General features: G+C 32.0%; 1 protein-coding gene and 1 non-coding gene across 7 annotated transcripts; both read right to left on the bottom strand.

Annotated features, from left to right (window-relative positions):
* Positions 1-3,012: 3,012 nt before the first annotated feature.
* On the bottom strand, positions 3,013-3,093 carry TRNAL-AAG. Its single transcript has one exon. It is a non-coding gene; the product is annotated as a tRNA-Leu (tRNA).
* A 7,389-nt stretch (positions 3,094-10,482) lies between these two features.
* On the bottom strand, positions 10,483-14,314 carry LOC21405908 (protein HOTHEAD). Of its 6 annotated transcripts, XM_024173319.1 has the most exons (6): positions 13,983-14,305; positions 13,184-13,485; positions 11,972-12,357; positions 11,397-11,620; positions 11,055-11,318; positions 10,483-10,676 (listed from the first exon to the last, which is right to left on the bottom strand). In XM_024173319.1, the coding sequence occupies exons 1-6, from the start codon at positions 14,303-14,305 to the stop codon at positions 10,622-10,624; spliced, it is 1,554 nt and encodes a 517-aa protein (XP_024029087.1). In that variant the 3' UTR covers positions 10,483-10,621. The 6 variants fall into 6 exon arrangements, with proteins under 6 accessions (XP_024029087.1, XP_024029089.1, XP_024029092.1 ...); XM_024173321.1 differs by having other exon boundaries at positions 11,055-11,620; positions 13,983-14,314; XM_024173324.1 differs by having other exon boundaries at positions 11,055-11,575; positions 13,983-14,314.
* Positions 14,315-23,274: the final 8,960 nt, after the last annotated feature.

The following is a 23,274-nucleotide window of genomic DNA, read 5'->3' as shown; positions in this document are numbered from 1 at the left end:
ACTGATTTTTCTTTTCTTTTATTTATTTTTTTTAGGTTTTTAATACCAGTACTTATTTTCTCACGATTTTGCATTTTCATCTTTATTTTTTTTTATTTTTTTAATTACCGAATTAGTTCTTACGTCTGTTTTGAGAAGTCCTAAATCAAACAATTCAGGAGGCACGGCACGTATGACATTTTTTTTTTTTTTAAAAGTTTCCTCTAAAGTGAATTATTTTGTCCTTGCTATAAATAGTCAAACTGTATAAATAGACAATTGATTTAAATCTCAGCAAGTCTTCCACTAACAACTTTTGGGTCAATCAGAGAAACTTCTCAGAGGCTTCTGAGACTAAATTATTATCTTGGTATTATTAAAGCCTCATTCAGTGTTGATTCGAGTTTTTAATTTGAATTAAAATGTGATTTTATATAAGAATTTTTAATTATAGTAAAAAAATTAGATGTGACTTTTTATGAGACTAATAACAGTAGTAAAACTGAAATTAAAAATTTAAATCGGTGAAATAAACAAAGAAAAAATAAATAACAAGTAATTTTTTACTTTTCAATTAAATTTATATAAAAAATTATTTATTATACGTACTTTTTTATTTGAATATTATTTTAATCAGATCTAATAATTACAAACTCACACTATCAATAAAATAACATACCCAAAAAAGTCTCATATTATTATATCTAACTTGCATAAAGTTTCAAAGACTCGTTGGTTTTACAGCAGAAAATAGAAAAAGACTCTTTGCTTTTTGGTACTCATATGTTCTATTTATAATCCTTTTTTCAATGACTTTGAAAGTCAAGAGTATAATCATTTTGGAGTGAATAAATTAAGTTAAAGTGAGCAAAACCGAGCTTGCAAATTTTGTCTTATAAATTAGGGCCCCAAAATCTAATCGGGATGTTCATTTGTTTACCAAGCAAGCTGCAAGCATACGTTGTTTTGGTAAAATTTGTAGGAAATTTTTTTTTTCTTAGTGTCGAATTCAAGGACTTCGATATCAAATATGATCTTTATTAATGTGGGGTGATAATAATTAATCAAAAAAATAAATATAAAATAGAAGAATAAAAAGATTTAATATGGTTCGGTAATATGCTTACACTTATAGATTAAGAAAAAGGAAGAATGCACGCTTGTAAGGAGCATTATGAATGAGCTCCATATAAATAGATATTACAAGCACATAATTAGGTAAGTTACCTAAGATTAAGAATAATAGATTTTCTAATATGAAAATAAATACAAATAATATCAAAATAATAATAAATGGAACTTTTCCCTAATCATGCCCCGCAAAGAAATGGAGCTCTTTTAGGAGATTCCGGTCTTGTGAGGTTTTTGTTTTTGTTTTTTTTCCCCTTATAAAATGAAGACAAAGTGGTTAGTTGTTCAGGGACAACTATCGCTGAGACATGCAGGGAGAAGACGCAATCGTTGGAAAGAGGAAGGTGTATGGACGTAGAAGAATTGCTGGAGGCAGACGACTTGAGGATTAGAGGTGCACAACCTAGAGGTTTGAACGCACACGATTTGGGAACACGAAGGCACACGGTCTAGGTTTGGAACCCGCGATAATTTTTAAGCTATATTAAAGAAAAAATATAAAACAAAGACGTTTTGCCGTGAAAGATTAATGACTCGTTAAAATATAAAACTCTAATACCGTAATAATAATGAAATAAAAAAATAAAAAAATAAAAACAAGAGATTTCCTAATATAAAAATAAATACAAATAATAAAAAAATTTATAATATGAAAATAAAATACAAGTAATGTCAAAACAGTAGCAAAGATAACTTTCCCTAGGGTTAGGGAAGGATTTTGATTGAGGAAAGAGTTGCCACTTATCATAGACATATTCCACAAAATATACATACATTTGTACATATATATTTATGTGTATATATTGTTTTCCAAGTTCGAGACTCTTATAATGGGCATTATTTAATGCTGGCCAGCAGCCAACATTGAATGGATTTGTGGAGAAGCAAGAAACGATACCTAATGACATGACTATCAATGAAGCAATTAGACATCATCTTCGTTTTCTTCATCAGGAATGAAAAAAAAAAGAAAAAAAAAAAAAGATCTTTGTTCCCTGCCCTTGAAGGTGTTATACTGCATTCAAATGTCTAATTAATATTGAAAACGACGCTACAATTTGGTAGCTTTTCTTCGACTTTGAAACAAATGCTGAAGAATAAAGATTTTGGGCTTGTTCTTTTGGAGTTTAACTTGAATATAATTCTTGAGTTGAATTTGAGTTATAACTTGAGTTGAACTTATAACTTGAGTTTGTGTTTGGTTGTGTACATTTGAGTTATGATTTGAGATAAGAATCTTTTTGAATTTGTGTTTGAGTGAGTCAAAACTTGAATTTGTATTTAGATAGTATTTTAATAAAAACTCAATACTGATGAAAAATTTTAATATGATATATGGGTCGGGTTTTATTCGTCTTTTCGTTGTCAACGCATAGAAAAAAAATCATCTCAATCAGAATTAAAATGAAAAAGTTATAGCATTTTTAAGAATAGAAAAAATACTGTTCATTAATTTGAGTTCGAATTTCTGAACTCGAGTTTTAATCGTAAACTCGAATTTAAACTTAAAAGATTATGAACTAGAATAAAATTGTAACTCAAATTTTTTTTTTTTTTATTTTTCACTCAAAAGAACAAGTCCTCTATTTTTTTTTTATCCAGATCCTTTAAAAAAATTAATTGATAAAACACATTATTTTTACTGTTTTGTTAAGTTTTTAATAATCAAATATTAGCAAATTCATATTAAAATTTTACAACACACTGCGCTAGAACTACTCCCTTTACTACCATTAAAAAAAATGACCCAACAGTTTTTATTTATATATATATATATATATATATATATATATTATGTCTATCTGTTTCTATTATTCTCTTATAAAAGAGTGTCCGTTTTTGTTTATAATTTTTTTGCAGAATGATTAGGAAAGGTACTGGATACGGGGAAAAAAGGAAAATTGTTGAGAGTGGGATTTGAACCCACGCCCTTTCGGACCAGAACCTTAATCTGGCGCCTTAGACCAACTCGGCCATCTCAACTCAGTTGTTATCCGTTTGTCTTCCAATTTTTATAAATATGACTATATTCTGAGAACTATATTTGGTTCGGTGGCCTAGAAAGGTTCTTTAAAAGCATTTCTATTGATATTAATTATAAAAGAAACAAATGACTTCAAGTAATTCAAACAAAAAATGAATCAAATGTCATGAAAACCAAGAGTGACAATGTTGAGTAAATTTGAAAATAACAAGTGCGTGTTATGTAGGAGCTAGCTAGCATTTGTATAAAGTTGTACGTCCATAATGACTAATGTCCTAGTTCACGAGAAGTAACATTAGTGTGTAGTTAAACTTTCAAATCTAACCATGAATACTCGATAGACAGAAAATACAAAAGGACAAATTTTAAAAACTTCTCCTAACTTTGATCAAGTTTTTTAAGTTGTCCTTTTATATTAATTTATAAGTTGTTTTCCTCTCGAATTACGCAATGTCTCATTAATTGTAATATATATTTTATATGTGTAGACTAAAGAGAAGCAAAACTATTTAGCGCGTTTTGAACTTGTTCTAAAATAATTTTGTTTTTTGTATGAAAATAAAAATGAAAACGTTTTCAATTTCATACAGAAATCATTTTTAAAAATACGTTTGGTAGTTTTATTAAGAAATTATTTTCAATGTAAAAAAATCCATTAATGTCTCTATTTCTTTCTTTCTGCTAGAGAGAGGAGAAAACAAAAACAAAAACAAAAATGAAAAACGACTAAAAGTCATTTTTCATTTATCTCTTATTTTACACGAAACTAAAAAATCGTTTTCATTTTCAGTTTTTGTCTTTATTACACCAAACGACATTTTGAAAACATTTTCATTTTTTTTTTCTTAAAAAACGTAAAAAATAAAAACGGAATCAATTTTAAACACGGCCATTATAACTTTTACTCAAAACGTCATATGCGTCAACCAATTTTAAGGTTATGCCCCGACTGATCAAGTAATATTCTCTTTAATGTCTTTGGTTTTTTCAGAGGGCTACATTTTGGGCTTGACTCATTTTCTCCTGAAGTGAGATCCACTTGTTTTTTTTTTTTTTTTTTAAATTTCTTTCCCTTCTTTATTTTTCTTTAGTTTTATATTCAAAAGTTTGATTGCCCCCTAAATTATTTCAAAAATAAATAAACCTTTTATTGTTAAGTGAATAATGTTTTATATTTATATCCTTTTATTGTTAAGTGAATAATGTTTTATATTTATATCCTTCTGTTGTTAAGTGAATAATGTTTTATATTTATATTTTACTTCTTATATACGTGATGTTTTTTAAACTTGCATGCATAACAAATTTAGTATTATCATTCCCTGTAAAAACGAAACGTATTATTAGTAATTAAAAAAAAATAAAAAGTTTGTCCTGAAATTTTTATTATATGTTTTAAGAGTAATGTTAGGGATACTAATTCTAATCTCAACTTTTGTGTACCAACTAATATAGTAGTGAGTTGTCATCATTTTATTAGTAGATATAATCTCTTTTATTAATTGACGTGGCAATCTTTTAAACACCCACCAATAGAAAAATGACAACTCATATGACACATCAGTTGGTATACAAGAGTTGAGATTTGAGTTAGTGTCACTAGTATTATTCATGTTTTGATTAATAATTTTAGTTTTTTGTGCCCCCACTGGATTCAAATTCTGGCTCCGTCACTGTGTGTAGAGCATGTATATTTACATGTTAATACTTTATGATCTTTACACAAAACAAACATCATGTGTCGATAATTAAATGGTAACATCCACCCTAATACAACGTCCATTAATTATCTATCAATTAGCTAATACGTACGTCTCAGCATAACTACGTACTAGCTAATCTAATAATTTCTTTGGAGATCATAATCCAAGTTAGTTTAAAGGTTCATCATGAGGAAGTGGATAGCTAGCTGTGGAGTATTTTGATTTTAAGAATGTTAATAAATAATTGACTTAATTTCACCATAGTGGAAAAAAGGGGAAAATAAAAATGAAAACGTTTTCAATTTCATACAGAAATCATTTTTAAAAATGCGTTTGGTAGTTTTATTAAGAAATTATTTTCAATGTAAAAAAACCCATTAATGTCTCTATTTCTTTCTTTTTGCTAGAGAGAGGAGAAAACAAAAACAAAAATAAAAATGAAAAACGACTAAAAGTCATTTTTCATTTCTCTCTTATTTTACACGAAACTAAAAAATCGTTTTCATTTTCAGTTTTTGTCTTTATTGCGCCAAACGACATTTTGAAAACATTTTCATTTTTTTTCTTAAAAAACATAAAAAATAAAAACGAGATCAATTCTAAACACGGTAATTATAACTTTTACTCAAAACGTCATATGCGTCAACCAATTTTAAGGTTATGCCCCGACTGATCAAGTAATATTCTCTTTAATGTCTTTGGTTTTTTCAGAGGGCTACATTTTGGGCTTGACTCATTTTCTCCTGAAGTGAGATCCACTTGTTTTTTTTTTTTTTAATTTCTTTCCCTTCTTTATTTTTCTTTAGTTTTATATTCAAAAGTTTGATTGCCCCCTAAATTATTTCAAAAATATATAAACCTTTTATTGTTAAGTGAATAATGTTTTATATTTATATCCATTTATTGTTAAGTGAATAATGTTTTATATTTATATCCTTCTGTTGTTAAGTGAATAATGTTTTATATTTATATTTTACTTCTTATATACGTGATGTTTTTTAAACTTGCATGCATAACAAATTTAGTATTATCATTCCCTGTAAAAACGAAACGTATTATTAGTAATTAAAAAAAATAAAAAGTTTGTCCTGAAATTTTTATTATATGTTTTAAGAGTAATGTTAGGGATACTAATTTTAATCTCAACTTTTGTGTACCAACTAATGTAGTAGTGAGTTGTCATCATTTTATTAGTAGATATAATCTCTTTTATTAATTGACGTGGCAATCTTTTAAACACTCACCAATAGAAAAATGACAACTCATATGGCACATTAGTTGGTATACAAGAGTTGAGATTTGAGTTAGTGTCACTAGTATTATTCATGTTTTGATTAATAATTTTAGTTTTTTGTGCCCCCACTGGATTCAAATTCTGGCTCCGTCACTGTGTGTAGAGCATGTATATTTACATGTTAATACTTTATGATCTTTACACAAAACAAACATCATGTGTCGATAATTAAATGGTAACATCCACCCTAATACAACGTCCATTAATTATCTATCAATTAGCTAATACGTACGTCTCAGCATAACTACGTACTAGCTAATCTAATAATTTCTTTGGAGATCATAATCCAAGTTAGTTTAAAGGTTCACCATGAGGAAGTGGATAGCTAGCTGTGGAGTATTTTGATTTTAAGAATGTTAATAAATAATTGACTAAATTTCACCATAGTGGAAAAAAGGGGAAAAAAAAGATGTGGTAATCAAAACAAGTTAATTAATATTTACTAATAAACGAATCAATAAAAATCCTATATGCTAATACATATCATGAATAAAAAGTTTGATGATACATCATGACGTTATAATTCGTTAGAGATATCAAAAATAAGTTATATATCACAAAACAAAAGCAAATAATCATTTTTATTGAACTCGCATAATTTTGACTTATCAGCTTTCATCAGAAAATTTTTCATCATGTTTTCAATTCTATATTCTTTTTGTTCACATGTTTTTCATTCGATCAGAAATTCACAATCGACAATATAATCAACCAGATTTTGATTAGGGCCCAACTCATGCAGATCGGATTATCAGGTAACAAATTTCCATTTTGTTTGCTCATATAATCATCATAATAATATATATCCATACCTTTCACAATTATTTCATGGGAAGCTAGCGATCTTTTTGAGCTCCGAGAATATTTTATGTACATTAAGCAGAAGTAGTTGAAGGGCAACTCTCCTTTGGCGGATCATGATTCAAAGAAGAAGATCACACATAAAATGAATATGTATATATATATATGTATGTATATGTATATGTATAACATCTATTATAATATCATTGCCCTGCCAAAAGAGAGAAGCCCTACAACTAGTTCGCTCATCACTACTCAACTATATATATACACACACACATACGTACACATTTTGATCAGCAAAAAACCTCCAACTTTGGCTCTTCATATATATACATATATATATATATATATATATATATATATATATATATATATACATATATATAAATATAAGAGGAACGCGTAGAAAGCAGGCACCAAAGAATATCCATGGCATATGCTATAATCTCATATATATATATATATATATGCAAAAGAAGCTACTTTTTTTCCCTTTGAAAAGCTCATTACAAGAGTCTTTTTTAGATTCTGTTTGGGCTCTCTTTCTCTCTCTCACGCCCCAAAATAGAAGTTAGTGACATGGAGGTTACGATGCGGCATATATGACATTCATGAATTTCTCATTTTGTGATGCCGGTTGATTAATTGACCTACGACGGGTGATATCTCCTTTAATTGAAAAGAAATTAGATTGTTTAGTGGATTCTTGATGTCATACATGTATGCACAATCCGGTAGTTTTTAAACCTAAGGCTCTAATACCAAGTCTTGTCACACTCCGAAACAGGGGTTAGTGACGTGGATGCTTGTTTAGAAGTTAAATAAAATTAAGAAAGTAATTAAGCATTTAAAAATATAAAATCAATCTCAAAAGTCAAGCATTAAAGAAATTTCGAAACAAGTCCTACATTTTACTGAAATTAGATTACAAGAAAGTGAAGGGGACCTTCACAACATCTGATAAAATAGGTTTAAAAAATAAGCCTCTTGCATTATTCAGGGTTTCACCCACAGGATGTATAATATTATACATAAATGAATGTGTAAATAACATTTACAGACATCAACCAAGGTCTAGATATTCAAAGTTTACTGACTAAGAGTTTACAATTCTTACATTATTCAACAAGGATGAAAGAGTGCAATTCCTTACTTTATACTACACCAGCTAGGCTACATGAGCGTGCTTCTCACTCAACACTACTTTTAGCGTCGCCTGGGAGGGGTTTAATATATATAGAAACAAGAAAACATGAGCAGAAGGCCCAGTAGGATGTATTTTAAGAAAACTTTATAAACAAGTAAATAAATAAATAAAGATATCCAGTTCCAACACAACAGTCGGAACCTAACATCCTTTTTTCTGGAAGGAAGTATAAACTTTAAATTCCGTATTACAAACATCATCAAGTAATTTTTACAATGATAAATTACTTACACAACCACAAGCACAAGCCTTAACACCACCGTAGTAGCCCGGTCCGGGTTTCGGGTTCTGCCCCCGAGGATACGCTCTGTATATCCTATCTAGGCCATCAGCACGCTTACTAGTTCGCAAGATATCTTATCTTAAGAAATCATTCATTAAAACTTTGAAACAGTTCATTATGATTCCAATAGCTAAAATCAAGCTATTGTGTTAAAATATTTTTCTTTATCAATTATGTCCTTTCTTTAAAGTATTTTGTTAAGGCCAAAACTCTTAAAACAGACTAACAAAGAAAAGAGACAAGAAATCCTACCTCTCAAGTACCAAATCTGCTGCTAGCATTGTGCTATTCTAGCTTCCGCTTTCTCAAAGCCTTCAATCCGATTCTTCAAATAGCATTTACACAAAACAACGTTTTAGGATTCAATCCTTATCCCTAAAATGAATTAGTCTCAATCATACATATTGATTTCTTATTAGTGTGCCTTAATCAAATTTCAAGTTTCACAAATCATTTCATGTTTCAAATTATTATTTCAAGGATTTTGATCTCAAAACATGGATTAAAGATGCTAATCCATCTACTTTAGGTTTCCAAATGAAGCTAATTTGGGTTCTCTTTGAAAACTAAAGTCAAAATAACATTTTAAGGCAAATACGGTTCAAATCACGTGTGCACCAGTCGACCGGTGACAGAGAAGTTGTTCTTCACCGGTCAGCCGGTGAAGAAGGGACCGATCCACCGGTAGAGTTTTGTAGCTCGTGGAAAAATGACCGAACTGCGAAGAAAAACTCCAAAACCTACAAATTTGAGTTTAAATCTGAGATATTTCAAAGGAAAACTACCAAATCCAGGTTTCAATTATTAAATCAAGTTTAAAGAACTAAAGATCCCCAATTCTTATTATGATTTCAACCAAAACTCTTCAAATTCCAACTCAAACTGAAAATAAGTTCTATCAAAGGAAAATTTAAGATTTTAAGAGAAGTTTTTCAGAAATCTTACCTCAAATTCTTCCTTTGATGTTGAAAACTTTTTGAAGTTCCTCTTTGGTTCAAGATCTTGGGAGATTGTGACAAACTTTTGAGAGAGAGAGAGAGAGAGAGAGAGAGAGAGCTATGGGAGAGAGAGTGAGAGAAAAGAGAGAGATGTGGGAGAGTGAGAGGGTAGAGGGAGAAGGAAAAAAAGAAAAGAAAAGGTAAAAAGATAATCATTAAAGATATTTAACAAAAAAGACTAGAAATGTGTCTCCACTCACTTTTAGGGTGAAAATATAAATACTGAAAATGTTTAGAATCATTAAAAATATTTAAACTTAAATATCAAAAATATTTAATGAACATAATTAATTAATTAAATCAGATTAAATACACTAATAAATTTTAATTACCTTAATTAATCCTAGATCTGAGCCTCTTCAAGGGTATATCCTGTGTCATATTCTTTACCTTTTTCTTTTTCCTTTTTTCTGTTTCTTTCTCTTGGGGAGTTATTGTCATTGGTGTTTGAAATTGAAACTCCAAATGGCAGTTTCATGTAGGTCCAAACATAATGAAGCGGTCCAAACATAATGAAGCGTCCCAAACAATGAAATACATGTATACACACATGCATACACCATATTTACATATATATATATATATATATGTATATATTTCTTTGAGGTGATCGCCAATTTATAAGACAATTTGGAGTGTCATCATGACTATTGGATAAATTAATCACTATTATTAGTATTCTCGTTTGTATCTGTTTAATGTTAAAACATTTATCTACTGTTTTCTTTTAATTTGTTGAAGAGTCAAAATATGTTGGTTTTACTAATAAGATTCACTAATCTTTTTAGTAAAAGATTACTAAATTTATGTGTAACAATATTATGTAATGTATGTGGATGTTTAATATTTCCGAAAGTTGCATTACCTATAAACCTGTCTCGAAAATCTTAAAATATATGCCTGTATATATGATATAAAATGACATTTCTATGACTTGTAATATGGGGTCTTTTTTTTTTTCTCCAGTGATCTGCATAAAACTAATCATTACATTAATCTTGAAACAATTCACAACCAATGTTGAGTGCTAATGAAAAGAGTACATAACATGCAAAACACTCTCAACATCCTTTTGAGAACTACTTAATCAAATTCTGCAACAGCAAATCTCACAATGAGAGTGCTATTTTTGAACCCTTTTGACACAAGAACTGTAAGTTCTGGTATTTCTTTCAATAGAACAACTAACGGCCATGGTTTAGGAGAAGAAAATTGCACTAAGGATATTGATGAAATGGTTACTTTGATTCCTCCGCATCAAGTCTCTCACCTAGTATCCTCACTCCCATGTACCTGAAACATGCAGAATAATTTATGAAGGAGGTATCAAAGCATGTATAATTAATATATATATATATATATATTATCAAATTATGTGTAGTTTCAGTTACAATTCAATTAAATGTTACTATGTATGGCAAATGATTATTATTGTCAAATAACATTATATGATTGTATTGATGGTATTTAGTGTATGTATTCTGTGACTATAGCTAAAATTGTTACCTAATATATATATATATATATATTATCAAATTATGTGTAGTTTCAGTTACAATTCAATTAAATGTTACTATGTATGGCAAATGATTATTATTGTCAAATAACATTATATGATTGTATTGATGGTATTTAGTGTATGTATTCTGTGACTATAGCTAAAATTGTTACCTTCCGAGCATCATAACGGTGGCTTGAGGGTTAGTTCCCGGAGAATAACTAAAAGTAGAACCATCGATGACTCGAAGGGCATCAACACCGAGAACCTTGTAATCAGTATCTACCACCCTCCCAACCTGGCAGCCTCCATGGTAATGCCATATGGTCATGACTGTGTCCTTACAAAATTGCTCCAAAGAAGTGGAGGAATTGGCATGTTTGGGCAGCAAATTTATTGGTGAACTTGCCGTCATGTTAAGTAATGTCGGTACGGACATATAGTCATATCTAAATCTAGAAAAGGATTTTGATTCAATTATCCTTTCTATGGTTGAGATGCCTTGGACGCATCTTTGCAAGTCTAGGGTTTCTTTGAAGTAGTTAAAGGTTACGGCCGGGTTGTCATTCGGGTTACGGGTTCGGAGCTCCAGATGGCCCGTGGAAATCGGGCCCATTATTTTCTCGAGAAGGAACCCTCCCCTAAATGCCGCATCCTCAAGACTGTCCATAAGTTGCACAGCTCTAGCTAGGGCCTCTGGGGTCCTTTCCTTTGGTGGCACAGTGGCCAGCTGGCCTATCTGAAAGTATGAACAAAAAATTAATTTAACTAGTAAGAAATCACCACCACTAATAAGATTTGTTAATTAAAACTAATAATGTGCAAGTACTGTATTGGTAAGAGTAATATCTAATTCTGGGGAATTGGTATTCGAATATACGATTTCTATAAATAAAATAAAATAAAATAAAAAAAGAGTTCAATTTATACATAAAAGTGATACAGGTGAAAAATTAGATTTCAAAAATGATATCTAGCTTAATTTACATTGATTACCATTAGTAATGAATTGCAATCCTCTTATCTAATTTAAATTTCATAATTTATTTACAGGGTTAATTGATATTTGGCCCAGCAGAATTTATAATACCTTAGGAGAGAACATCCCATAATCTCTTGGATTACCGCCGGCGAAGTTCTCGCCGCCGGCGGCTTCAATGTAGCTTCCAAAGCCGGTGATGCCCACTACTTCAATTAGTGAAACCTCAACAGGGATTGGAGAAGGGATGAAAATGGAATTCATGGGGTTGTCCGACATGCCTTGACCAACCATGGGCTGGTCCAACACCACGGTGATGTTGTGGGCCTGAAGATGCTGTGCAGGGCCCACTCCACTAAGCATTAGGAGTTGTGGGCTTCCAAGTGCACCAGATGATATGATTATCTCGCTTCTGGGCCCATTCGTAAGGTAAGCCCTGTGCCTGATCCCTGATGCGTCTCTGAAGGCCACTCCATGGGCCGAAGGCCTTTGTCTCCCTATTTAAATTTATGAATTCGAAAACAACGGAAAATATAAACTGATAAAACCACACCTGATTATAGAGTTTAGATACGTCAATCTTAAAAAAAGAAAAAGAGTAATGAGCATATGAAGTATTCTTGTTTTAATAATAATTATTAAGGGTGGCAATTCGTGTTAGTGGATTATGTTTGTGTCAATTCGTTTATTAATTGTGTCAGAAAACATCAATCTAAACACAGATATGTTTATTAAATGTGTCAAAAATGTCAACCCAAACATGACCCATTTATTAATTGTGTTAATCGTGTCAACCTGTATAACCCGTTTAAATTATTATATTAAATAAATAACTAATATAATAATGACTTATTTAACACGGTCAATACATATTTAATATATTTATTAGTCAATTTATCTTTTCCTTTAAGAAAAAAAAATGAATTTTACCTACAAATATTAAAATTCACATTATTTGTATTTAATATGTCATATAAACTTTCATCTTATATCACATATCATTAGATTGCAGATGACACATATAGTTAATCATGTCAATTCGTGTCACTTTGTGTTAGGAGGTCAATCCTAACCCAACTCTTTTATTAATCGTGTTAATCATGTCAATCCAATTATGACCTAAACTCATTTATAGTAAACTCAAACCCGCTAACTTCGTGCAGATTTCGAGTTTTGTCGTCGTATCGCTATCCGAATTACCAGCCCTAATAATTATCACTATTAGTTTACTCAGTCAATTGAACAAAAAATATATTACACATTTCAAATGTAACTTTTTTAATCTATTGGAAAATTGGTGGAATGGTGAGATTGGTTACATACCTTTCGTTCTAAAGAGGACCTTATGCACAGTTGCATGCAAAAGAACAGTAAGCCCTGTAGGATTAGCATATTGTAGCAAGTCAGCAGCAGTGTGTCTATGCCCATCCCTATCAAAGATGGTCCCTCCAACCTTGGTCCCAACTATATGGTCGTAAGTGAACCCGTTGTACGGCTGCACCCCGACTTCTAACAGCCCGTCGCGCACCGCCGACTGCCACTGCCCCATCGGTGGCTCGAACGCCACCACCCGCTCCACCCAGTGGTATGACTCGTTCACTAGCCGTCCGTCCCACCCCACTTCCCTGATGTATATTGTTTCGCATAACACAGTAATTTGTTCTTCGTAATTTCGGTAGGAAAATTAAAAATGTAAAATAAAAAAAAAATCCTTGACATGACTAATTTGTAAGTACAATGTTGGTAATATTTCAAATCTGGTATTGAAGTAAAATAGTAATGATTTTCACACAAGACCGAAAGAAACTGCATTAAAAAAAAAATCTAGATAATCCCAAGTAAATAGACACATGGGTAAATGCAATTAGGATAAGAAAATATGGTATGCTATCATGAAAAGTTTTATCGTGGTAACTATCCTAATTAAGTTATGTATTAAGACTCTGTAAATTCTTAAAAATTCAAACTATTATTTTGTCACAATTTTTTTCTCTCAAATTATTATTATTATTTTTTTCTCGAAGTACTCCTAACAATAGGTATATATGCTCATTTTATGTATGATTGATCGTAAAGCAATTTGTTCTTGACGTGTCTTATTTTTCTATACAAAAATAGGTACCTCACATAATCAGTGCCGGCGCGTGTGTAGAATCCAGCATTGAGGCAGCTGCCGCCGCCTAAGACACGGGCGCGTGAGTTGATGACGCCGTCCTCGGAGATGAAGCGTTGGGAAGGCGAGGTCGGTGAGGTGTCGGAGAGGGCGGCGCCAAAGGCAGAGAGGTTGGTGATGTTGGGATTGCCATAGGGCGAGCCGCCACGCTCGAGGAGCAAAACGCTGTAGTTTTGGGAGAGAGTGGCGGCCAAGGGACAGCCGGCGGTGCCACCACCGACGATGATGTAATCATAGTATGATATGTCCGGAGCTGTGGTGGCATTGTGCATGAAAGTGTAGTTCGGACCTATAAATTTAAGAGACGCATGCAATTCAATATGTTTATACGTAAAAAATATATATACACACAATAAGATAATGGCAAAAAGAATGTTAAAAATCAATTGTCCTAAAGTTGTATCTCTGGTTAATATATATCTGACTTTTGAAGACCGTACTATAGAAATATGTGGCAAATATTTCAGTAATTACAAGAAGCACGCCCGTTCGGTTCGCTAATTTGAGTTTTTAATTCAAGTTGAGATGTGATGTTGTATGAGAGCTTTTTACTGTATCAAAAAAGTTATATATGACAGTTTCTGAGAGCTTTTTACTGTGACAAAACTTAAATTTTAAACTCGAATGAGCAAAAAAAACGGGGAATGAATTTTTCAACTGTCTTTTCTTTTCTTTAATAAAAGTCTGTAAGCGAAAGTTTGATAGAGGATGAGGTTATTAGTGAGTACGACTTAGTTGGGATGTGTTGGTTTTTGTTATAGTAATTTGTTAAAAAAAAAAAAAAGTAATTATAAAAGCACATTAGACATAACTTAGGAGAAAATGAAATTACTTTAACTGCAAACCAACAAAGAACGTGAATCGAAAAACAAAAGGAAAACTGATCATATATCATATATGATATCTATCTTTCAGCCAAAAAAATAACAAATAAAAGGGAAGAAGAGAGAGAGAGAGAGAGAGAGACTAATACCTTTTTGAGCGGCAGAAAGTGAAGAAAAGAAGAAAAATATTGATCCAGTTAGAGCAGCAGCAAACAATCTCCACCGTCCAATATTGTCTTCCATTATTTCTTCCGCTTGCAGATTAATTATCCTAGTACTCCTCAAAAACCACAGCTTAATTTCTGTATATCCAATATATTCTGAACATGGGTTTGTTAAAAAGCTTTCCTTAAATACAAATTTGATAATAAACCAAACATGCCAATATTAACGTACGATCTCAACGGCGATAAACTTTGACGAGCACAAAGGTTATTTCTTGCTAATTTCTTCTTTGTTGGCGATCTTAACAAGGCCAGTAGTACAAAAGTAACTCACGTTTACCAAAGCGCTCAAAGATTCAAGAAATGCATGCATAATATGTGAGAAGAATCAAATTACCATATACCTCTTATCTCGCCTATTTTTTAGGCCCCCAAAAAAAAATGAGACAACAAAAATGGACACAAATTTTGGTCCGAAAGTAGTAGCTAGGAAAAGAGAGCTAGGTGATATATATCATAATAATAATAATTCTATGTTGAAGTTTAGCTAGCTTTAATTTAGTCATGTCATGTTGTGGTTGTAATCTGATCACCTGTGTTTTCAGAGAAAGGTGTATAGGTAGTTAGGATTTTTAATTAATAATTATAGTATAAAAATTAGTGATACAATTAATCTGGATATGCTTTTATAGGCCAATTGGTAGATGATCAATACAGCTTCAATTGGCTCACTTATAGCATGAACATTTCGCTTTACGTCATTTTAATTTCTCCTTTCTGATTAATATCGATACAAATAGATCTTTTTTTTTTTTTTTTTTTTTTCGGAATTATGGAAAGCTAGAAGGGATAAACTAATAACCAACATCATTACGAAGCGAGTGTACGGGTCATCTAAATTGGAGGCTCATTATACAACAACCTGCAACCTCTATCAAACTCCATCTCACCCAGACTCCCCAATACCACCAGACCAAGTGGTCTTAGGCTCAACTTTTCTATTAATAAGACTTATGGCTTGTCCAATTGATTTTTGGAAAAAGAAAAAAAAAAAGAAAAAAGAAGTTAGTTCTTTCGGTCAATCACTCCTTCTTGGACTTTGTGATTGTCGCCTGACTTTGTAATGGTTAAAAAACTTCATTTTTAACCGTTAAATCTTGATTATAAACCATCTGTTTTATATATATTTTTTAATTTAATATGATTTTGTCTAGATTTAACGGTTAAAAAGATACAATTGGTGGGAGGTCTTACCGAAAAATGACCTTAACAGAACTAAGAAGTTAATCAGCAAATTTTTGCTTAATCGGCCAATTAATCACTAAACTAAAGTGGTGGTAAAGGCTTAAAAGGTTTAGTTAACTGTATGGAGGAAACTCAATCACTTTTATTCGTTCTCTCATAATTTCCAAGTCACTTTGTTCTTCAGGCTAATATTTATGGCTCAATGATGAAACAAAACAACTTTTGGTACCACATCTGACGTTGGGAACATGAATGCCCTTTTCATTATAAATATACGCAGATGATCTCACTTATACCAGATAGATGAAGTAAATGATGGACTTTTTTTTAATTATTTTTACTTATTTATTTATTTATTTTTATGATTGAAGTGGATGCAGTGGTTGTGTTTCTATTAATGCATGCAATAAAAGAATGACGATTAAAGGTATCACATATTTGAAGATCAACATGATCGTCGTTTCCAATCTTCCATCATCTTCATGAGCTGATGTATCTTTCTATATTCTCTCGTAATTCAGGGTGTCGTCGTTTCACGAATACTTTCGCTGTTTCTGATATTAGGCCTTTTCTTTGTAATGTCGTTTTTTTTACTAAGGTATTTAAGATGTTGTCGTTTTAGGAATCTTCTGTCATTTTTCTAATTATTGATGCTTTTTAAACATGTTGTCATTTTTTAATTATTTTCGGGAGAAGTCAGAGCTGTCATTACCAAAGGTATTGTCGTTTTTGAAAATATTAAGATTAAGATTTCGTGTTTTAAATCTGTTTTTCCTTTTTGGTTGAAGCATTTTAAAGATGTTGCCATATGATTAATTTTTATTCTGTGTTTTCTTCTGTTAAGACGCTGAACGTTCCAGTTGGAGAGGTAGAGATGGTAACATTTTCTAAGATGTTTTAGTTTTTAAGAAATGTCGTTTTCATTATTTTCTTCTCTATGTTGTCGTTTTCTCAATGTGATGAATTTCATAAATAACCATCAACTATCAACTATGCATCTTCGTTGTATTAAAGATGTTATCTTTTTTTTTTTTGGTGGGGGCTGGGGGGACCGCGAATTGTTTCTTTTATCTTCAAACAAAAATAAAAACTAAAAAAACTTTTTTAATTTATTTTTGCCAATTTTCCCTTTATTAATCCTTATAGCTGACACATCAATATTCCATCGACGTAAAAGAAAAAATAGACCCAAGGAATTTTTCTAAAGTATTTCCACAAATGAAGGACGAAATATGCACTTTTTTAAAAACAGGGGCAAGCTGACGTAGGTACATTTATAAAATTCATCCTTCTTAAACATGGAATGATGTTGTTTATAAGAATATTGGCCAGTTTGGTATTGATTCTAGGAGCTCAAAAGCACTTATTTAGTCATCTACAGTTGTCATGTGTCATGTGTGTTTGGTAAAAATTCAAAGAACTTTCGATATTACCCTATCACCTCTGCTGAATGAAAATAATCTCATTCCCAAAAAAATTTGCTATTCGCGGTGTCCCTTTAATCTTCGCGATCTCCTCTCTCTCCGTTCTCTAGGTCTCCCTCTCTCTCTCTCTTCATGCTCTCTATCTCCGTTTGTCTCTCTTCTCTCTCTGTTCTCTCAGTCTCCCTCTGTGGTTGCCAGGGTTTCTGATCTCCTCTTGTGATTGTCGGATTGGCAGACTCTTTCCTCTCTCTTTATTCTCTCGGTCTATGCTCACTAGGGTTTCCTGATTTCGCCGTTGGATTGTAGGATTTTCGATTGGAGCTCATCGGATCAATAGCCTTTGTAAGTACTCGACTGATCTTCATTTGTCACCCATTTGGGTTATGTTTTGACCAGAATTTTAGATTGCTCTCAGTTATATTTTCAGATTTATCTTCATTTGTACAGATTTAGTTATCTTTTCTCTCGATTGGGATTTCCGGTTAGAATGTTTAATTGCTGCTCCATTATTTGGATGCAAGAACTCTTGCAGATTCATCATAACGCAGCGAAGTTTCACTCTCGGGGAATTGAACCAGAGTTGGAAGAAAAGTTATATGGGATGTTTACAAAGATTGTAGCCATGGGAGTGTGTTCTTGAATGCCCTCATCCGGAGTGGTTCCATGTGAGCCTGATAAAAATGCAAATGATAATAAGGCTCAACCTGAAGATGTTGGGAGTAGTAATAACTCAGATGAACCTATCCACAGTGAAGGCGCACAAGACCCTAAGAAGAAGCGGCCAATTGAGCCACATGAGAGACAAAATAAGAAAAGCAAGAAAGGTAAAGGCAACTTGAATGTTAGAAGAGCTGCTAAATTGTCCGAACAAATTGATCACCTTGTCGATGTGGTTGAGACTATAAGTATCGGATCATCCATTGCACAAACTGAAGCACCAAATTGTAGCATTACAAAAGTTATTGAAGTCCTTGATTCTCTACCTGGATTAGATATTAGGAGGGAGTTGTATTTTTTTATTGTCCACTTGTTCTCAGATCAGAATAAGAGAGAGTCACTTATGGCTTTGAAACAACCTGAGTTAAAGCTCACGGGCCAGGATCATCCTCTTAAATTTTCTTTATTGTGCCTTTAATAACATGTTCTTTTAGTGTGGTTTTCTTGCTCTATGTTTTAGACATTGTTGTTTTATCAATGTTTTAGACATTATTGTACTAAATACTATACTTTATTTGTATCCATTACTAATGTTATTTTCCATTATTTCAATTGAATTATGTTTAAATGCAGGTTGCTTCGTTGTTAATAGATGACTGACAATAATGACTAACTTACTTTACAACTTGTTTGTATTATAGCTCGACTTATTGAACAATATTACAATATGTATATTCATAAAAATCCTTGTATGAACTCTGCTCAAACTGGAAACATGTGGGTAATGGAATTATTAGGCGGACATGAAATTAGAAGTTATAGAATGTTTAGCATGGATAAAGATGTGTTTATGAAGCTATGTAATTATTTGCAATGTTACTACAGATTAGAGAGATCAAGAAATATGTCTGTGTTTGAAATAATAGGAATGTTTTTATTCATTTTAGGTCAAGGTGCGGGAAATCATTCAACACAAGAGCGATTTCAACACTCTGGTGAAATAGTTAGTAGATATTTTGAGTACGTTCTAGACATTGTCTGTCATATGAGTATGGATGTTATAAAGCCTGATGATTCAAAGTTTAATGAAGTGCCTCAAGAGATACTAACGGATTGTAGATATATGCCACATTTTAAGATAAATTCATAGTTAAGTATATGTTTCCTTTCTTATTTATTCATTTTATTAATAAAACTTTCTTCTTTTTAGAATTGCATTGGTGCAATAGATGGCATACACGTTCCAACTACAATACCACCAAAAGATCATGTGCCATTTATGGGAAGAAAACGTGTGCCAACCCAAAATGTGATGGTTGCTTTTGATTTCAGTATGAAATTTATATATAATTTATATATGCATATGCAGGTTGGGAAAGTAGTACCCATGATACAAGAATATTCTTATCAGCACTATGTCGTGCAGATTTGAATTTTCCAACACCACCAGAAGGTTAAAACATTGTCTATATTTATGAAATATATGTTATACATTTTACTAATTCTTATGTTTTTATTTCAATAGGTAAATATTATTTAGTTGACGCGGGCTATCCACAATTGAAAAGATTTCTTAGACCTTATCAAGGAGAATGATACTATTTATCACAATTTCAAATGGGTCATCGACCAACGGGTTATAAAGAGGTATTAAACCAAGCACATTCTTCTCTTTGAAGTGTCATCGAACGCACTTTTGGTGTCTGGATGGAAAAATAGAAAATTTTAAAATTTTAAGAGACGTGTCTAATTATTCATTTACGAAGCATGTGAAAATAATTATTGCAACAATGGCGCTCCATAACTATATTAGGAAGCATGATAAGCGTGATCGACATTTTTAAAAAGTTGAGGATAATCCAGATGTTTTTGTTTATGAAGAGAATCAACCAGATGACAATGTAGAAGAAAATCAAGCTTTACTATCACTGGAAATGGATGAAGTACGAGATCAAATTGCGGCAAGTTTAATGAGCATTACTTAATTTAGAGATGCAACTATGGGCCGGGGCTCGTGGGCCGGCCCAGGCCCATCCTGACACAGTGACGGGCCGGGCCGACATGGCGCATCACTATTCAAGGCACGACCCAACCCATAAATATTGGTGGGCTGGGCTGAGCCAACATATATCGGCCTATGGATGGCCCGGCACGGCCCATGAAAAATCATGGGCCGTGCCGGGTTGGGCCGGCCTGTCTAGGCCTATGATGGACCGGCCCAGCCCGGCCCGTCTAGGCCCATAATGGCCCGATCCAGCCCAGACCATCTTGGCCCATAATATTTTTATGTTTTTTTTTCTTTTTTTTAGTAATTTTGTAAACATCTTATGTATAATTATCCTTATTGTACTCTTTTTTTCTTACCAAGGTTTTGTCCCACTGGGTTTTCCTTAGAAAGATTTTTATTTAATGAGGTAATCATAAATAAAATATCTTTTTTCATATTTCTATTGACTATTCAAACTTATATATTTGTTAACTTATTTAAAAATTCAAGAATAAAAATTAAAAATTGCATGCTTAGATGGGCTGACCCATCTAAACCCATGATGGGTCAATATGGGCCTTGAGTGGGCCAGCCCATTCAAGGTCCATGGCACGTCCTATCCTGGCCCGCGGCACGGCCCAGTTTGACCCACGTAAAATTGTCCCGTGGTGTGGGCTGGGCCAATGTCATTCTTATACAGGCCGGCCAGTCCCGACCCACAATTTTATGGGCTAGACCGACCCGGCCCGCGTGGGCCTAAGGAAAACGAGCTGCCCGGCCCCTTCTTGCATCTCTAACTTAATTCTTTTAATGCCTCAACTAGTTTTTGAACATGGAATGTACATTTTTGTTGTATATGTTGATTACTTATTAATGCTCCTTTTTGTTGTTACTATATTGTGAATGAAAAAATGAAAAAAAAAAAAAAAAATTATTGTTAGAAAACTCAGAATCATAGCGTTATGTGTTTTTTAAATTAAACAAGTATTTCTAAATATCAAAAATAATTATATATATTTAAGTTCCATCTATGTCTATTTTGGTTATTTTAACTACTCACAGCAATTCAACTTCATAATTTATTAAATATTATTACACTAATTTTAAAACTAACACAATTAGTATAATTACAGTTTATTAAATACTCAATTACTTTTTGTAACCGCTATTTTTTTTCAACATAACTAAAAATAATTTTTTAAAAATTTACAAAATATTGTCATTTCTGACAATGATGGGGCCTCATTCACTTCGCGGATTCGAATTTTCAATTCGAGCTAAGATGTTACATTTTCTGAGAGCTTTTTACTATAGCCGAAAAAGTTAAATGTGACATTTTTTGAGAGCTTTTTACTGTAAAAACCTAAAACTAAAAACTCGAATCGATGACATAAACGAGGCCGTAATGTCCGTTCTCCTGTGATTGATTGGTAGTATTACTTGTTTTACTACATCTTTAAGGCACAAGACAAAGAACGCCGACAATGTCCCGCTCTCGCTTTCCTATTCCCATGTCGTTATTTATATTATGTAGTTTATGGTTATGTTCTTTTTATTAATTTAAATTTAAATTTTAAATTTTATTATAATAAAAAAATTTTAAAAATAATTATATTTAATTTTTTTGTTATAATAAAAAATTCTCATATAAAGTTACGTTTTAATTCAAATTAAAAACTCGAATCAGCGAATTAAACAGGTCCTATAAGACTGTTATTTCCATAGATATCTTGTTTTCTTATTCTGTGTTATTATTTATAAGATTATTTTTATAAACACTCTTGAATTATATACCTTATTTTAAAGTGCCTCCTAATTTTTTAATATAATTCAAAACACTGCTTAATACATAAAAAATAGATCAAAATGCCACTTTTGTTTAACTCTGTCTATAATTTTAACGGAAGGCTGACGTGACAAGATTTAAAAAATGTATTTTAAATATAAATTCTCATTATGAAAAAAATGATAAAAAAAATTTAATGTTTAACTTAAAATATGAAGTTACAAAAACACCCCAATTAATTTCCACCATTGATCGAGATAAAACCAATTTCAGCCCTTGATCCTTTTAGGTAATATAATTCTAAAAAGTAAAAACCCTAGAAAGAGCCTCCATTAACACCACAGCCGTCACGCACCAATCCTCCATTAGCGCTGCCACCGATGCAGCAAAGGCTCAAGTGGGTAGAGGCGACCTTCCACCACCGAATCTTTCTGTCTCTTCCTTATTTACATATCTCATTCATCTAATTTTGTGCTGATAATTGTATAAAATTTAATAGGCATGATCATATATGTCACAGATAACCTTGAGGACAGTGTAAGAACTCTTCTTCCAAAAACGAGCCATGATAACAAAAACATTCCAACAACCTCCAGTGAACTTAATTTCATGTATGATCATGGAAAGGCAAGACACCAACAGAAGGAAATCCTCCACAATGTTAGCAATCTCCCAAGGCCTAAAAGCAAAGTCAAGGGAGATGTTGTTGGAGAAAATTCAGAATTGGGAGGATGAAAAGAATAGAGAAAAAACAGAAAGAGGGTTTGAGGCGTATAGGAATACTTTCCTTTAAGGTTTTATTTGCCCTCACTTCTCAAAGTTTGCTAACGAGTTTTAAAATGGCAAATTACCCCCAAGACACAACAAACCCTTGAACACAATATCCAGCAAAAATATTGAATTCCAGAACAATAATGAATCTGTATTTTCTGAAGTCTATCAAATAAAGACAGGGATGCTTCCATCCTCTTAAAGTGTTACAACCTTTCACATAAAGATACCTCTTCAATTTGAAGGTTATCTTTTATATGCTAATGCACTTATATTAATAGTTATTTCTATTGTTAATAAGTGCTCAGATATGTGAGAAAACATATCACAAATAGATGCAATGGTTCGAGACCTTTTCAGATCACTAAAACACACGAAAACAC

The sequence above is a fragment of the Morus notabilis genome, unplaced genomic scaffold, assembly GCF_000414095.1.
Source record: "Morus notabilis unplaced genomic scaffold, ASM41409v2 Scaffold87, whole genome shotgun sequence".
NCBI classification, from domain to species: Eukaryota; Viridiplantae; Streptophyta; class Magnoliopsida; order Rosales; family Moraceae; genus Morus; species Morus notabilis.
The sequence above is the reverse complement of the archived record's forward strand: the minus strand, read 5'-3'. Positions and strand labels throughout refer to the sequence as shown.

What these genes read in the sequence shown, in the direction of transcription:
- LOC21405908 (XM_024173320.1), bottom strand. Translation starts at nt 14,305, where the DNA reads ATGCACAATGCCACCACAGCTCCGGACATATCATACTATGATTACATC. An exon ending in GGTCCTCTTTAGAACGAAAG is followed by an intron (nt 12,358 to 13,183) that starts GTATGTAACCAA and finishes AAATTTAAATAG; the next exon opens with GGAGACAAAGGCCTTCGGCC. An exon ending in ACCGTTATGATGCTCGGAAG is followed by an intron (nt 10,677 to 11,054) that starts GTAACAATTTTA and finishes TGCATGTTTCAG; the next exon opens with GTACATGGGAGTGAGGATAC.